Source organism: Hypanus sabinus, chromosome 12 (assembly GCF_030144855.1).
Source record: "Hypanus sabinus isolate sHypSab1 chromosome 12, sHypSab1.hap1, whole genome shotgun sequence".
Taxonomy (NCBI): domain Eukaryota; kingdom Metazoa; phylum Chordata; class Chondrichthyes; order Myliobatiformes; family Dasyatidae; genus Hypanus; species Hypanus sabinus.
In genome coordinates this window covers 63,582,789-63,601,648 of record NC_082717.1, presented here as the reverse complement: position 1 = coordinate 63,601,648, position 18,860 = coordinate 63,582,789, and the positions used below count along the sequence as shown (strand labels likewise).

Below are 18,860 nucleotides of genomic sequence, written 5' to 3'. Positions count from 1 at the left end.
TTTAATTCATCAATGAAATGACAGCTTCTTTAACAGGAGCAGGAGTGGCTATTTTCAAATGTTGCAGATGCACCAGTGCCCCAAGAATTATCAGGTACAAACATAATACAGGTTGAGTATCCCTTATCCGAAACACTTGGGGCTGGAAGTTATTTGGATTTTGGAAGACAGTGAGATAGATTGGGATTGCCATCATTTACAGCTCTAAATTTATGTGCTACTGCTAAGCAGTTTTTATCTCTATCTTGTTCATCACACTTACGTACTCAACAGTATAACTAATTACATACTATTAATATAATGAAAATATAATGTGTGCAGGGTAACAAAAGCAGGATCGGGAGAATAACTGAATCAGCTGTTGAACAACAATAAACATTGGCAGGCTTTCAGTCTCCACCTACAACGTTGTAACATTTTGATTAAAAAATTACAGTACAATGTATTTGTATTTTACTAATTTTGTAGGTTTTATGTAAGGTATAAAACAATAAGTATTATAGACTTGCTCTGGTGCTAGATTTTTGTGATCAGCAGACGCTTTAAAAATTTAATGCCCTGCCTTTTATTAAATTTCTGCAGCCAACCTGCTGTATATTCACAATTATTTCAATGTTCAGTTCAGTTCATTGTGATAGATCCTTGCTTGTTTCATGATCAGCATACTGATAAGCAGCACAAGCTCACTCCCACTTAGAAGATATGCAATCGAGATCTTCGCTTTTTTGCTTTCTGCAGTTTTTTTAAATCTTTCACTAATTTCTGTTCATTATACACTTCTGAGAACTATCTGTTCTGTGCAGAGACCTGTGTATTGCCTGGGAATCTTCCCAGCATCTGTGAGACTTTCCATTTGTGATGTGATGCCACTATTAAAAAAAAAGAATTTGAATTTTGAAGGTGTTTGGATTTTGGAATTTCAGATAAGGGGTACTCAACCTGTATTAATACTAACCTTATCTATTATTTGCCTGTCACCATTAATTTAAATCCTGGAAATCTCAGGGAAACCTGCACCAACTTCTACATATGCCAGAAAGCAGTTAGGGAGGAAATCATGACCAAAACTCTGCATTTCCCTAATCATGAAGTAGAACTACAACCTGACTATTAACATTACTTAATTTACCATCATTTGGACGCACAGCTCTTGGGCCCATTTAATCCATATTGCACTGAGATCTCAAATGCAGAACTAGGAAGCTAATATTTTTGAGGGTCATCATTTCTCAGTACAGCTAAATAAAATAAAATAGTGAGCTACCAGAAAAAGTGACTTGCAGTCTCTTGATCCTTTGAAAATCGTTTCTGTGCACAAAGATCCAGATCAAAAGCTGAACCAATTGATGAAAAGTAAAATGTGCCAGTATTTAGTAATTTCCTCAAAGAAATAATTCGCTCTTCATCTGTTGTTTCTTCTTGCAGAGGAACAAACTCTGTAGCAGTAATCTTACAAATGTCAGTGTCACAGATTTTTCCAACTGATGTACATCCTGTCACCATGACCAGAAAGCAGAGTGTGGAGTTACCTGAAAACGAAAAGGACAGAATTACAATTTTCAATTTTTAGCTGGGAGGAAAGAAAAATCAGAGAATTATGTAAAGTTCACATCCTTCTACAGAAATGGGCCAAGAGGGAGATACAAAATATAAGGCTGTGATGAATAGCAACAAAGTGGAGTTTGAAGTGCCATTATATGAACGTTCAAACTGTAATCATCCATTTAGTAACTTGTGACAAGTGCTATTCCCCCATCGTCTATGTGTTTCTGATTAAACAATACCTGGATTTTAAAATGATCGTATTTCCAAATCTGCTTGCACAAGACTCAGGCAATGCATTCAAAACTACAACAAACCAATGAGTATATAACCGTTGTCTCAATTCCTTGTAGCTTTTTACCAATATAATCCATTCACACCATCCTGATATCAAACCTTCTCCCTGCAAGCTCTACCATGATTTATCATGACAACAAACGCCTCAATAAATAGATGTTGCATCACCTTTGAACCAAAACTCCTTGTGTATCTCTGCATAACTGAATTAATTTGTCTTGAAATATCCTGTATAACTGTTCAATTTTAGTCCAATTATGTTTTCATTACTTTTTTCTTTGAAACATTTCAAAGCCTAATGCCCCTCCGTTATTTTTTAGATAAAATTTCCACTCATTTGCAGTCTTTTATCCTGATACTGCTTTCTTAAGTCCAGTGTATAAGTTACAAAGTCTGTGAGGGAAATGGATTTGACTAACAGCTATTATTATTTTCTCGTACCTAATTAGCTGCTCTTTTCCATTATAAACAGCAGACTAGTTATATGACATGGCGAAGTTGAACATAAATAACCATTGATGTGGCAAGCCTCAGAAAAGTGACAGTGAGCAACCTACTTCAAATATCGCAGTGGTCTGTGGAAGGAATTCATGCACAGGTACATGTTCCTAGGAGTTGACCAGAAATGATAAGGGATTTGCCAAATATTTCCAAATCAGTATGTTGCGCATCCTGGGGAAACTTGTATGAAGTAGTTTTCTCCCTGCACTGGTGCCAGAGTACTTCAATACAGCTTTAAGAAGTGGTGTTAACATTACCATGATGAAAGACAGGGGAGGAGGAGGAGGAGAAGAAACAGTGAGATATGATAAGGATGTGGTGCAAACCAGAGGAGAGGCAGGTGTCAGTCATCTTTGGGGATAGCACAGAAGATTATTTATCATTCACCAATTCCAGCTGGTTCCATGTGTTGTATATATTTGGCCTCTGAACATGGCTTGGAGGTGACATTGCTCTATATGCCATGTAACATCCCACTTTCCCTACCAGCACTGTCACAGGCCTCACCAGTTGGATGCTCAGCAGTCAAAGCAACTGAGAGGATATTGAACAACTTAGGGTTGAGGTTTATGACCAGTTGATCCTTGACCCTGAAAGAGGTGGCAAGTTACCAAGCTCGAGCGTCTATAAAAGGTGTAATACGTTGAACTGTGGTGATTGATGGCAAGGAAACAAATGCAAAAACAGATTAAATTCTGTCAGTGTGTTGCCTCTGTTGACATACATAAATGTGTTTTAATAACACTTATTTTTCATAAGCCGTTTTGGTCTCTTCCATGAACTGTTTATTTTACCCTCTCCAGGCAGAAAGTCGGTATGCAAAACCTTAAAAATCAGGTTATTTTAACAGTGGCATAATACAAGGTGCTCTGATGAAAAAAAGTGGTGGATAGATATTGAATGCAATTAAAGGCAAATGGAATGCTGGTCTCAAGTGGACTAGAATACTAAACAGAAAACATTTAAGTGTACACAGCTTTGGCCAGTCTTCTCTGCAATACTGTATTCAGTTCTTGGCAATCATCTCATTGGAGTTTTGACTACATAGAGAATTATTAGACAAATTCTGAGGCCTACCGGGAACCACATTTGAGGCTGGGTTTGTGTAATCTGACTTGTATTTGTCCAGAGTATAAGACATTGCAGGGTGATTAGGTAGATGCAGATTAATTATTTGTTTTTCTGGGAATCGTAAATGAGTCATTAAGTTAGACCTCGGCCATTTTGGAGTGAAATCATAGAAATATACACCAGGATATGTTATGTTATTTGATGCTTTTGCTGGCCAAAACAAAATGCAATTCTGGCAAATCCCATTTCCAATTTCTGACCAAAGCACCATGCCTTAATGAAATTCAGTTAATTCTATTGGGCAGGTTATGTCATTCTTATGCCAAATTCCAGATACCAGGAAGAAACACACTACTCCAAGCTGTTATTGGAGGTTTTCCAAAAGCTTTCTTCACCTCCCATTTCTACCTGTGCCACCACTTTCACATTACAATGTACCTCTATCCCTGTGCTGTTCTGCTCAAGGCTTCAAGAGATGTAAGGCTATGGCACTTAAATACAGCCATGAACGAAAGGATAAAGGTGTACTTGTAGAGATTTCACATTTCAAACCTCCAAACAAATTAAGTACTTCTGAACTGTACCAATTGTAATGAGAAAACGTGCAGCCAATCCGTGCAGAATAAAATTCCACAAACAGCAGTAAAAGCAAAGTTCAAAACTGGCTACTGATATTAAAGCATTATTTCAAAAAGGCATAATCTAATGGGCTTAACACAGTGAGCTAGGGTGAATTCCTGGCAAGCCTATTTCTACAAACTTGATTGAGGGATAAACAATGCTCTAAATCTTAGGAAAACCATATCCTTTCTTGAATAGTATTTTGGGATATTTTCATATACCTGAGACCCAGGTAGAGGGCAGAGCCTAGTAACGTCAACAAAAGACATTACTCGCTTCAGAGTATCATCTCCTCAAAGCTACTCTGGAGTTTGTTTAAATTTAACATTCAAGCTTCCGGAGCAGGCTTGAACCAAAAACCTGCCTCAAAAACAACGTGCTTCTACCAAGTCAATAATAAAACTCCTGGCTTGTCTTCAATTACAATGCAGACCTCAGAGCACTTAAGCAAAACTTGCACTCAGAACCAAGATAATTTAAAACTCAAGGTGGATCTTTGTTATACAAAGATGCTTGTCTTTCTGCTCATTCAGAGGCCCACTTCCTAGTTGCAGAAAGGAAATTAGTAGGTAGGCTTTGTTTTCAAACTCTGAACACAATTGGTCCTTTATCAGCCTGCACTTCCATAAAACACCGGGCCCTGACATTAAAGGTCAATGATCAAAAACATGAACCAATTCATGTCTCAGGGACACATCTCAGCAAAGGTAGAGAATGTTGATGAAATACATCACCAGCATCTTCTCTCATGCCAAAGTCCCCAGCACCATAGCCTTCATTATATCCATTTAATTCCATTGGGCAGGCTATGCCATTCCTATGCCCAACACCAGATAGCAGAAAGAAACACACTACTCTGAGCTGTAAATGGAAAGCAATTACCAGGTTACTGAAGGTAAAGTTCTGAACACCTCCTTAAGGAAATGGATCAAACACACTGAATCCTGGAAAACACTGCCCCATAACTAAGGTAAACTAGAGCATATGGAAGATCTTTGTGAACCTCAGGCCCACATATTAGAAGCATAAGAAATTCAAGAAAAAAAAAGAGCAGGTTACTCAGTCCTTCAAGCCTGCCCCATCATCCAAAGTGTACCCAAATAATCTGCCCCAGCTTCATCCCATCTGTACCAGTTCCTCGTTTCTCCCAATTCCCTAATCTATCAAAGGAGAATCTACTTCCTCTTTAAATGCTCTCAATGGGCTAATTTCCAGAAACTTCCAGGATAGGGAATTCCAAAGGTTCATCACTCTCATTGAAAAGATGCAATACATTTCAGTATTGAATTAATTCTTCCTTATATTTTTAAACCATGAGTCCTTGCTCAAGATTCTCCCATTAGAAAAAAATCTCACCATCTACCCTGTCACACCCCCTCGGGATCTTCTGTTTTAGTAAGATCACACCTTAAATTTGTTAAACACAGAAGAATATAGAAAATAGTTAAAAAGTCCAAAAGTCGAAGAAATTTGACACAGTGGAGTTTTAAATGGAATACCGAAGTTGATGGTGCTGAATGGACAGAGTAGTTGGCCAACGGGAAACAGAATAGGTCTTTTCTCTATTTGGCAAGATGTAAAGTGTTTGTGTGCTAGGGAGAATGATGCTGCAGCTTCAACTTTTTAGTATTTATGTGAATGACCTGGGCCCAGCCACCGAATGTGCAGTTGCTAAATTTACTGATGGCACACATATTGGCTGAAAAGTTACAAAGAAAACACAAGGAGAATACAAAGGTCTAAAGATAGGTTATGTGAATGGACAGAGCTGACAAATGGAAAATAATGTGGGTAAATGTAAAACTCTCCATTTTTGCAGGGAAGAAAGTTTATTACAATAAAACTCAGATAACTGTTGGGAAATTGACAGTGTCAAAATAGCAAATTTTGTGGATTTTACTTGTTCATACTCAAACCCACAGTAATATAGCCAGTCAGGTGACCTTAAGAGGAGCAAGAGACATGCAAGCACTCTTGACTTCTGTTCTGTCACAAAGTCACTCATGGTACTGGCCTGAACCCCAATATTTGCTGTACAACCAGCCCACAGGCCAGATTCTGGCCATGGCTGCACATCAGACTGTTGGCTCTGGTCACACACTTCTGGACCCTCGGCTCACACTCCGGCCTGACAGTGAAGTCAAGTGCTAGACCATCTGAACAAATCAGAGATTTACAATATTGACACTTCTGGACCCTCGGCTCACACTCCGGCCTGACAGTGAAGTCAAGTGCTAGACCATCTGAACAAATCAGAGATTTACAATATTTAATTCAAAAGAAGATTGCAGAGAGATCCAAGTAAACTCAGCATTTGATTAACAAAAGGCCAGTCCATAAATACAGCAAGTAATTAATAAAGTTAACATCACTGTTTATTTTTGGATAATCAAAAAAGTACACTAGTTATAAAAATAAAAATCTGCAGATGCTGGAAACAAAATAAAAATAGAAAATAATTGGAAATACTCAGCAGGTCAGAAAGCACCAATAAAATGAAACATAGTTAACATTTCAAGTTGAAGACCTTTGGTCAGGTATCTGTTGACTCTGCTTCTCTTTCCATAGACACAACCTGACCTGCTGAGCATTTTCTATTTCAGGGAGACTACGCTTTAGTTATAAAGGGCATTGCTGAGGCCAATTAGGGGTACATGGGACAGTATCTATTTCCTTATAGATGAATTGGAAATAATAGAGGTTTGCTACATTAATAAGTTGGAGTGGTGCTTCATCAAACACCTCCACTCCATCTGCTAAAAGTGGAACTGCCCAGTGGCCAAGCATTTTAATTCCGATTCCTACTCCTGTCTTGCCACGTGGGTGCCAAACTGCGGCCACCCTCAGCAACACCTTATAGTCCATCCAACCTGTTGCAATCAATATCCATTTCTTCTTTCAGTAAAAAAAGAATTTCCCTCCCCCTCACCTCTGCTTCTCTTGCCTACTCTGGCTTCTTACCTTTTCTTGCCTATCAACTCCCCGTGGTGCCCCTCCTCCTTTCCTTTCTCCCACGATCCACTCTCCTCTCCTATCAAATTCCTTCATCTCCAGCCCTTTACCTTTCCCACCCATCTGGCTTCACTTAATACTTTATAGCTATTCCTCTTCCCCTCCCTCAGCTTTTTATTCTGACGTCTTCCCCTTCCTTTTCAGTTGTGAAACGTTGACTGCTTGTTCATTTCCGCAGATGCTGCCTGCTCTGCTGAGACCCTCCAGAATTTTGTGGAATTTCCAGCATTGCAGAATGTTTTGTGCTAGTGAACTGAGGAATTAATTAGTAAATTAAGTATGAAAACATTCAGAACGTGGAAGCTGTATTCATATAATAACCATATAACAATTACAGCACAGAAACAGGCCATCTCGGCCCTCCTAATCCGTGCTGAACACTTACTCTCTCCTAGTCCCACCGACTTGCACTCAGCCTATAACCCTCCATTCCTTTCCTGTCCATATACCTATCCAATATTACTTTAAATGACAATATCGAACCTGCCTCTACCAATCATGAGTAATTGTATTCATGAAGCAAACAATTTAAGAGAAGAATTTACATCCAATGTACTGCTGAGAAGGAATTGACAACACACTTACACTATCAGCAGCTTTGGGATATTTTTCTTCTTGCAGTTTCGTTTTTGTTGAAACTTATTGAAATGTGCCTTAATAAATATATAAACACCATGAATCTATTTTTGATGAAAGAGGGGATGTCTGATTTCCATAACGGTCTGTGCTCATTACATCTGATCATACTGAAGGAACTGAAATGTACAATGAGTAATATTGAGCACCTCAGAAACCGCTCCGGAAACAACATGATAATCATTCCACACAGAATAAATTTCTCAAATAAAAGAAATCATGGAGTCATTGATCTATTGGTGATCATCAATCATGACAAACCAGCACCAAGAAACATATTCATAGTAAGCATCAATCACAGCCATTGGACCACAGCTAACATCAACTTAGCTCATCACAATGACCGCTGAATCCATTTCTATCACCTCTAGCTAAAGCAATTCAGATTCTAACTTGATTCCTGGAAAAAAAAGTTACACAAAAGTTTCAAGCATGTTTCCAGGACTTGAGGAGCTGAGCTATAGGAAAAGTTTGAAGAGGTTAGAATTTTATTATCTGGTGTGCAGAAGAATGAGGGGTATACAAAATTATGAGGGGTACAGATAGAGGGCAGGCGTTTCCACTGAGGTTGGGTGAAACTAGAACTATAGGTCACAGGTTAAGGGTGAAAGGTACAATAATTAAAGGGAATCTAAGAGGGGTACCTCTTCACTCAGAGGGTGTTGAGAGTGTGGACCAAGCTCCCTGCCAAAGTGGAAGATGCAGCTTTGATTGTAACAGTTAAGTGAAGTTTGGACAGGTACATGGATGGGAGGGGTATGGACGACTATGGTCCAGGTGCAGTCTGATGGGGCTTTCAGCATGGACTAGATGAGCAGAAGAACCTATTTCTGTGCTGTAGTGCTCTATGACTCTTTTATTCTAACCCATTATCTTAAACCTGTAGTTTCTACTGATCCAACTGCCACGACAAAAATCATTCCCCTACCCACTCTTATCAATGCCCTCCTGGAGGATAAAGGATTTGTTGGGTGAAGAGACAAGAAATTGAGGTTGCTATGTGTATAATGCTTAGGGTAAAAAGTTATAAAAGTTGTCATAAAGGTGAAAGAACTCTCCAGCTTGGTTAGTATCTTGTATTTTAAAAATGACCACGTGAAAGGCCAATTTATGTATCAGCTCACAGGCTAAATGATCCTGAGAGAGCAACCAAGCAACAGATTACTTGTGCAGCTGAGCTGCTATTCACTGTCATGAGTCACTTGGGGTCAGGGGTTTGTATAAATCTGGAAGTTGAGGCCCAAACTGTTCCTTGGTCAAAGGCCAGCTATTTGGGAGACTGGGTCAGCAGGCACGGAAGAGACCAGCGATCCACAGGTGAATATCAAGACGCTGGTCCATACAGGTGGAAGTGACAAGGGCTTGTGAACCCCCAGGTCACCGGGGTTGGAGGTCCACGTGAGTCCTGAGGTCAAAACCATGATTGGTCAATACTCAAAAGTTGGCAAAGTCCAAAGGAAAAAGCTGAAGATCAAAGTCCAGAGTTCAGTGAGTCTATTGAAGACTGAAGTTGGCAAGTCAGAGGTAGAGGTCTGTGAGCCTGGGCCAGGCACTGGGGGTTGGAGGCCTAATGTCTGCCAGTTTGAGAGTCCAGGGCCAAGAACTGGAGGCTGGAAGTGGTCTGAAGTGGGGTTTGAGGACTATCTGTGTTTATGAGGGGGCAGGGTGAATGGGAGGGTGACTAGGTTTGCTATTGATACCTTGTTTAGTTCTGTTGTTGTTGCTGCTGCTGCTTGCTTTGTTCTGCTGAATATTGTGAGCATCCTGAGTTGGCACTAAAATGCGTGCTGATATTCACAGATTGCCCCCAGCACATATTTGGGTGCATTGATATGTTTCGATGTACATGAGACAAATAAATCTGAATCTCATACTTAACGTTCTTAATTAACATTCATAGTTAAAATACAAAATTCCAAGCAAGCTGGAAAATACTTAAAAGGATTAGCTGAAGATTCAGAACACATGCTTGGGTCTGCTGGTTAGCTTAAGTACATTTCCTTCCATGAACATTTCAGATTGATCTGAAACACTGAAAACAGTTAGGAAACTAATAAGCCCCAGATCTTCAGTTACCTGCTGGCAACAGATTCCTTATCACCACAAAGCTACTGGAGAAGAAAAGCTGGTTTCCAGGTTGAACTAAATGTGCCTTGAATGTTGTGGGTATTAAAAAGCCAGCTTTGCCTTGGGTTGGTGATGTTGATGGGTATAATTGGTTGGCAATTAGATTTATCAACTCCTACCAGATCTGGAAAGTACTTTGTCCGCATAAACAACCACTTTCATAAAGCAGGGGGTTTTTTTTCCTTTCGAAAGGTGCTTGAGCAATGTTATATTGTACCCACAACCTGCTTTGTTTAGTGAAGTTAGAAAACCAAAATTATTTTTAGAAAAGACACTATAGAGAGTTAGTCATTCGTGCTTTACAGCAACACCATTAATTCCTAACCTGACAAAAATGTTAAGTATTTTAGGTGATACAGAAATCAATAAAAATCCAACATTTCTCTTAACTAAAGGTGCTATAAATAAACAAAATCTTAAATGATGGAAATCTCTCTAATTCTGTTTACTTGACTGATCCTACTTGTTCTTACCATTCAAGGGAAATGTATCCTCATTTGTGAGGTCTCATAAATAGACCACAGAAACTGTGCTTCCTTCTCCTTGGAGCAGTAGATATTTGATAGACCGGTGTCATGAAGTCAGATAAACTAAAACTATTTTCGGTACCTGGGAAATCAACATACTGACAGCAGAGTTTGTGTGAAAAACAAAAATAGCAATGCATGAGAGGAAGAAATTATTTAATATGAGGCATATTTAGAGTTAGGCATATTCTGGCATCTTAACTCTTGCTTTTCAGTCCTTAAGAAGGATCTCGGCCTGAAACGTTGACTATTTAGTCATTTCCATAGAGGCTGTCTGACCTCCAGAGTTCCTCCAGCATTTTGTCTGTGCTTAGGTATACCATGTCCGATTTGCTTTGGAAATGGTTTCAGTAGAACCATCAATAAAGGATCAATAGATGGACGAGAGAAAAGGAATATCAAGGATATAGTGATGGGTTCAAAATGTAACTCTTCTGAAAACTGGGACAGAGTGAATGGGTCGGTGTCCTTTCTCATTCATAATTCTAGGTAAAATTAGCTGGAATAGTTCCTGTAAAAATTTGGGCAAACAGGCCAGTATATCAAACAGAAACACACTATCCCCATAGATCACATGCTGCTTTTAACTCCTGCTCTCTTTCAACCAACTGATTTCATAGAGTTGGGTCTGTTCCACTCTGCATTTCAGCCCAGCTGGTTCATGCTGACCAAGGTGCTCTATCCAAGCTCGTCCCATCTGCCACCATAAACCACCTTCTAAATTTTTCCACTTATGTACCTATCCAAGTGTTTAACACTTCATCACTTCCTCTGGCAGCTCATTTCATATCTATTTCACACTTTGTGTAAATAAGGTGACCCTCAAGTTCCTATTTAATCTTTCCCTGCTCACCTTAAACCTAGGTCTTCTGCTTCTTGATCGGAGGAAAAAGACCGAGACATCAACCATGTGAAAAAGAACTGAGTACATTTACCCTAACTTTGCCACTCATGATTCTACACACCTCTATAAGGACCTTTCAGTCTCCTATGCTTCAAAAATTAAACTCCTGGACTGTCCAACCTCTCCCTATAACTCAATCCCTCAAGTCCTGGCAATATCCTTGCATATATTTTATACTCCCTTTCTAGTTTAATAACATATTTCCCTTAATAGACTGACCAAAACTGAACACAATACACCAAGTGTGACCTCACCAGCATCTTGTACAACCTCACTATGACCTCTCAATTTTAAACTCAATGCCCTGAATGCCAAAAGCGTTCTTCACAATCGTCTCCCTGTGACTTCACTTTAAGGGGGCAATACACTTGTATTCCAAAAGTTCCTCTGTTCCAGAACAGTCACCAGGGTCCTGCCATTTACTGTTGAAATGCTAGCTAGATATGACTTTCCAAAATGCAAAATCCTGTTCTTTTCCAAGTTCAATTTCATTTGTCATTACTGGTTTGCCATCTACCAAATTTCCTTTGGTATAAAATTTGAAATCACTATTACATGAGAGAGCAACATAATAATGTAGCAGCTATCGCTGCTGCCTCTTGGCTTCCAACACTGAGACAGATGGGAGAGGGAATGAGAAAATCAAAACTTTCAGTAGGAGAAAAATTCCTGAAAGGTCTGTAAGAGAACTTCCTTGACCAGCCTAAGCTGCACTGGATAGAAGTCTGGAAATGAAATCAGACATGGTGTTTTGGGAAACTGATTGTTATGATATGTAGCATTTTTCTGAAAAAGGGCATGCTGATTCAGAGATACGAATTGTCAACTGGAAGAGAATTAGCTATAATAAGCTAAATGAATCAGGCCAAAGCTAATTGGAAATAATCACCAGTAGCTAATAAAACAGAAAATGCTGGAGATTCACCAGCTATTGCTGGAATAGAAACGGCAGTGAATTTAACAATAACCCACAAGTCAGAACCAGATAATCTACACTTCCTTTTCTATCCAAGACATGGCCATCAATTCTGGGTGCTTCACCAATCAAAAGCCTTCTGAAAATCTGAATATCCAACATTCACCAACTCTAATGCATGTACAACACTAGATATATCCAATAGATTACTAACATAAGATTTCTCCGCCATAGATTGCTGTCAAATCTGCTAAATTCTATTATTATTTTCTAAGTCTATACATACTCTTTATTAAAACTTCCAGCATATTTCTTACTACCAATGTATGATCTCAAATCCTAATTCTCCATTTTATCTCTTGTTCCTTTCTTTCATAATGGACTCAAATTTCTATCCTCCAGGATCCATTCAAAATCCATACAATTTTAGAAGTTAAGTAACCCGATACCAGTTCACTTACACCTCTGGGATTTAGAGCTTTGGGATTTATCAGTTTTTAATACTTTCCTTATTTACACAAGGCCTTGACTCTCTAGCATTTCTATGAAGTTCTTTGAATATAAATAAAATGTTGTTAATAGCAAGAGAATAAAAAGTAGCAGAGGAATTAAATCCCATCACCCCTCCATGTATTTAAAAAGTCTTGAACATTTTAAAATACTTAATCTTTGAGGATAACTGAATATGGTCATAGACAGACTGCTGAATTGACAGACATAGAAGAAAACTGAACTGATGAACAAAAAGATGTAACATATAGTATATAGCACAATATTACAGATCAGGGAAATCACAGGAAATGTCATTCCTGTGCTTCGACCCCTACTGCCCTCTCAGAGAGTCAGTTACAGACCCCCAACACCACCTGAGGTAAACGTTTTCCTTATCATCTCTTTAATCCTTCTACCCATTACTTAAAGCATGATGCAGACACTCTGGCCTGGCAATATCTTTAGAAATGATGACAGTCAGACAAAATCCCTCCATTTCATATAGAGATTGCACTGATCTCTATTTTAAACACCAACATTTTCCCCAGGATTAATACATGCTAGGAGCCTTCAAAATGGGACAATTCTACCCACCAGCCCAAGTCACTCCATTCTCAATGGGGAACTGACTTTGATGTGAATTTAAATTCAGAAGTCACAGTCTGATACTAACAAAAGACAGAAGACTAAATGCCATTAGAGGCACATACTCTTCAGAAGCCAAATATATTTTAAATACTAATTGCACTCATCCTGGATCTACTTGGGTCTGAAATTACATATCATGCTGTCCTCCACAGCCAAACACGGTTCTATGAAGTCCTATTATGAGCTATCGAACCTATTCTGGCATCTATCCTGTGCAGCACAACAGTAAAGCCACATAACACATCAATGAACCAGATGGGCTTTCAATTCCAGATAATTTGGAATTGGATCAAGTATACATTGCACATTTGTAATAACAGAATTTCAACTCTTACCCGTGGATTGTTAACCCTGATGTCTGGATTACTTACTGATCTGATAATTTAACCATAACACCATAACTGGAACAACAATTTATCCTATTTTTAAAGAAAGATAAATATTGAGGCCATGGAGTACAAAGGTAATTGTAAAGTGTTATAAATCACTGGCTAGTCTTCAGTGGAGGTAATTGTCCAGTTAGGATATCAACATCTCTTAAAGGAGATGTATGAGGAGATTTATCAAAATAGACAAGGGAGAGAAGAGGTTTGATTGTTGTTCTTGGAAAGCAAAGGATAGAGATTTAATAGTAGTGTTCAGCATATGGAGGAGTCTTGATTAATTCAATGGTGAAAGCAAAAGTCAGAAAACAAATTTCAGATAATTGGCAAGAAAAGTAGAATTGGTTAATTCATATTACAGCTGGTCATAATCTGGTAGAACATTCCACCGTAATTTTTAAAAGGGAGTATACTTGAAAGTGCATTCTAGTATCAAATAAGTTGGCATTTCAAAATACCTTGAAGGTCATGAAACCTAAAAAGCAGAAAAGCATATGCATACATACACTATCAACATATTAGTTTTAATAAAACCAGCATTATAGAATGTAAAAGCACAGATTTGCTATTTTAATCTTTGTATTTAAAATTAGATGTTTTATAAAAGTGATCCCTATTTTACCTGATCCCATTATATTCAGAAATTTTAACACCACCAATTCACTTACCATTCTTAATTCGAAGTACACCCAGACAGCCGTATGCATCCATTATTTTCTCATAATGCTCCTTCGCAACCTCCTTCTCTACTGATGCTGAAACAAAACCAAACATTCCCATTACACAAATGACATGTGGGATCTAACTGGAATTTAAATAGTGGTTACGTAATGGAAGGGCTTTAACATCCACTAAAGGCAACTCAAAACAAATATAAATTGCACAGTCCATGTTCCCACGCGATTAACGCGATCTGCTTCGTAACTCCATCCCCTCTCCCTTCAAGCTTTAAACTGTTAACATTTCTTATCCTTTAGATCTCAGTACCAATCACAGACCAGAGGACTTACTCGTGTGTTGCTTCTGGTAATACCACTGCTGAACTCCTCACGGCAAGTTGTGACATCTATGAACACAGCATTTAATATCTTCTGCAACACACAAAATGCTGGAGGAACTCAGCAGGTCACAGCAGTATCAATGGAGGAAAATGAACAGTTGCTGTCTAGGGCTAAGACCATTCAGCAGCACTTGAAAGAAAGTGGGCAGAAGCTAGAATAAAAAGATAGGGGGAAGAACAGATATACAGACTGGCAGGTGATAGGCAATACAGGTGAGGAAGAAGGTAACTGGGTAGGGGAAGGGGAGGTGAAGGTAAATAAAGTGAGAATCTAGGAGGTGATGTGGAAGAGGCAGGGTGAAGAAGAAATCTGTTAAGAGAGGACAAGTGACGACAGAATAGAGAAGGAGGTGGCAATTAAAGAGATGATGGACAGGTCGCAAGGTTTGGGGAAGAGAGGTGAGAAGGCACAGGAAATCAAAGAAAACAGAAGGTAATGGTTACTCCCCTTTTCCCTTATTTCTGTGGCCCTATCACCCCTCCGCTTCCCCTCCTCCAACAATCACCTTCCTCTGGTTCCCCTCCTTTTATTCCATGATCTGCTATCTTATCCGATTCCCTCTTCCGCCCTTTCTTTTTTGTTCAGCACCTATCATCCCTTAGCTTCACACATCATTCCCACTTTCCTGCTCATCTGGACTCACCTATTACTGCCAGCTTGCCTCCCCGTCTCCCTTTCCCCTTCCTTTATTCTGGCTTCTGCCCCCTTCTTTCCAGTCCTGGTGAAGGGTCTTAGCCTGAAACATTGACTGCTTATCTCCCTTCCTAGATGCTGCTGACCTGCTGAGTTTCTCCAGCATTTTGTATGTTAGTCAAGATTTCCAGCATCTGCAGAATCTCTTAGATCTGATATCTTCTCCCATTACTGGTAGGTTACTTTTCTTTCAGACCTAGTCACAGTGCATTTGCCATGGCTAAAAACATATCTACAATGAACTGTGCAGCACAGTACGAGTCCTTCAGCCCAAAACATTGCGCCAAACTAGATAAGACTATTCCATAATCAATCTAATCCTTCCCACCTTCACAGTCTATACCCCTTCATTTTTACGACATCCATGTGCCTCTACCACAATCCCCGGCAGTGGATGTCAGGCACCTATCACACTCTGCATAAAAACAAACCTACACAAAACCTTGAAACAACCTTTTTCATTCTTGCAGACTGAACTGAATTCAAAACCAGACCAGAAATTTGCAGAGGCAACAGCTAATCTATGACAGCACATCCCTATGTCAAGTCCTGCAAAAAGTTCTCCCATTAACTTTGAACTGACCTTTGAGATGTAATCAGTGAAAATATTTTTACAAAGAGAATACTTCAGCCCATCTAGTTGAATTAATCTCCCATCACTGCAGCATCCTTCAATTCACATCAGTTTACATGATCAGAACGAAAGCTGTTCATGATATTACTCTTATAATTCTGTATGTTGCATATCACTACAATGGGGATCTGTCAACAGTGACATCCAATATTAATGGCACTGCTAGAAAGTAAATAAGCTGCATCAGTGTATTCATGGCTGAACATCACACTAGAACACAAAACAGTTTAAATTACTATGTAAACTATTTACCCTGTATCTCAAAAAAAAACTGCTGGGAGAACTTAGCAGGTTGGGCTGCATCTGGAAAGAAATTGTCAAATATTCCTTCCTTTCCAATCCTGATAAAGGATCTAGGCCCAAAACACTGTTTATTCCTTTCCATAGATGTCTGACCTGCTGAGTTCCTCCAGCATTTTGCATGTGTTACTCTGGATTTCCAGCATCTGCAGAATCTTGCGTCCATTCCTGTGCCCCCCACAGATGTTGCTTGACCGGCTGAATTCTTGAAGAGATTTGCTGTTATTTGCTCCAAATTCCAGTATCTGCAGTCTCTCGTAGCTCTAATAATCTCCCGCATAGGAGATTCCTGCCCAATCAAATGTTCTCAAACCATTTTGTGGAACTTCAAGGCCATTGTTTTCATCATTCCTCAAGATTTCAAAAATGAATACACCTTTGGATCTATGTACAAACCTATCTCTCTTGTTTAGACAATGTCTGCTCTTACCAAACTGTTAAAAACATAACTGTCAAAAAATAGCATCACAATACAGGATTATCTAATGCAGGTGACAATTTCAAAACAACATCACACAGGACAATTAAGAGGCATCTTTGAGATGCAAAACCAACATCTACTTCTTCAGACGAATATTAAAACCACAAACAAACAGAAGGTTATTAGGTGTGTAGGCTGGGAGAATGAGTTTGTTTTTTTTCTTAACCATGATTTTAAAGTTTTAGAAGTACTTATTTCAGGCAACACGCAAGACATTCACTCCACTCTCATCTAACATTAACCAAACTGCATCCCACTGCAAAGCAATCTAAATAATTTGACATTAATTCTATTCAGGTCTATAAGGTATTAACTATTGGAAACATATACAGAATTGTACTTCCCTGCAAATGACTCAAGAAGGCAGGAAAAAATTCGGTACAATTGTACTTCATTATTAATCAACTGTATTTATATCTATACCTCAGAGAAAATCAGTACATACCGCAAAGAATTATGGGAAATTAATGTTAGTGTGTTCATGTATTTAAGGAAATTGTACATGTGCAATTTGCAATATTCGACTGTACTTCATCTTCCATCCCCCTGTCGAACCTGTGTGTCCCTTTGCAATTGGCTCAGTCTGCTTTCTCACCTCGCTTTGCACTGTCAGAACCCTTGCAGACAAGCTTAACTGAGTTGTGTAACTAGATGAAGACCACCCCTCTTGAGCAAATAGACACGGACTAAAACCATACACAGTCTTACATCTCAGACTTCACTCCCTGCCATTGGTATAACAGCCAACATCACTTTGTTAGCTATTTGCTCGCTGTTGCGTGATGTATGCTGTGGTGCGGTGGAAATTCCCCTCATACGAAATAAATTGCCTTCGTTACAATCCTATTTACTTTTCTCCATTAACACCTTGGTCCCACCAATATAGTTAAAAAGTAGTCCAATCTCAAAACCATACTGGCCAGAACCTTAATGCCAGAGCCCAGTGAAATGCAACCTCTTCTTCCGAATATTTACCTCTGATAATTTGCATAGCAGTCAAAAACTAATCAGGTTATTACCATGACATTCTGTTTCCCAATTTATTTCCCAACTTCGGTTAATGCACACGCCCTCCCACATACACGCAAACTGAACATCCGTGCAAAAGACTGATAGAAAGTATATTTTACAAAGATTTCTGCATTAACCAATGCCGGCAAGGTGAAAGTGTTTGAAGGGCAAAATACAAATTTCTCAATACCAGTATTTTGTTTGAGTTCGATTTTTTAATATCGCATCACTAAACCTGGGCTCAGTTTATAGGACAGATGCTCCCCTTCTACCTGGAAGCCCAAAAGCACTCCGACCCCCACCCCTGCTTTTTGCTGGGGTTTTTTGCGTGTTCCTAGGGCTAAACTGAAACGGATAAGTCCCAAGGGTGAACCCTATTGTCACCCCGGAAACGCGGGCGATTACTCACACACGACGGCCACCGCACCCGCCTTGAACAGCAGGCAATCCTGGCGATTCCTGGAGCCCAGCAGCACGCTACAGACACCGGGCTCCCGCTTCTCAAACACTCGAAACCCTTTGGTCAAAGCCATGGCTGCGCTCCAGAGAAAAACTGGTCAGAGTGCGGTGCGTTTCCCAAGTCTGGCTTCCATGTACGCAGCGGCTCGCCACCTACGGTTCGACCTCCCCGGTAACTTTGCCGCAAAACCGACCACTCCCACTACCCAGCCTCAAGCTCTCCTTCCGCCCTGTCCAAGGTGGATCGGTCTCAGGGCAGCACAGCCAATAGCAAGTGCGGAGCCGCCAACTCGTCCAACTTTCACTTGGTCGCGAGCGCCATCAAGAGGTTGCAAACGAAGAGGCAATTGCAGGGGCTCCGCAATGGTACAGTACTGTATGCCCCTTAATGGGGAGGGTGGAAACGGTGGTCCAGAAGAAATGCCCGAGCTGGGTTAGGACTCCGGCATTTTGTGTTCTTGTCCTGGTAAGCAAGTGACCAATGGTCCAAGTTAACTATAGAGGAGACAGGGACAACTCCCTATGGGCTGTTAAAGTTGAGGGT

The 18,860-nt window shown here is 39.7% G+C and overlaps 1 protein-coding gene across 1 annotated transcript in view; it reads right to left on the bottom strand.

Annotated features, from left to right (window-relative positions):
• LOC132402944 (synaptojanin-2-like) overlaps positions 1-18,597 on the bottom strand; it is a 122,186-nt gene extending 103,589 nt beyond the window's left edge. The window contains exons 1-3 of the mRNA XM_059986082.1: positions 18,267-18,597; positions 14,346-14,432; positions 1,265-1,529 (exon numbers count right to left, since the gene is read on the bottom strand). Of these exons, the coding sequence (XP_059842065.1) occupies positions 1,265-1,529; positions 14,346-14,432; positions 18,267-18,390 (476 nt within the window). The 5' untranslated portion in view covers positions 18,391-18,597. The remainder of the gene's footprint in view (positions 1-1,264; positions 1,530-14,345; positions 14,433-18,266) is intronic.
• Between the last annotated feature and the right edge of the window lie 263 nt (positions 18,598-18,860).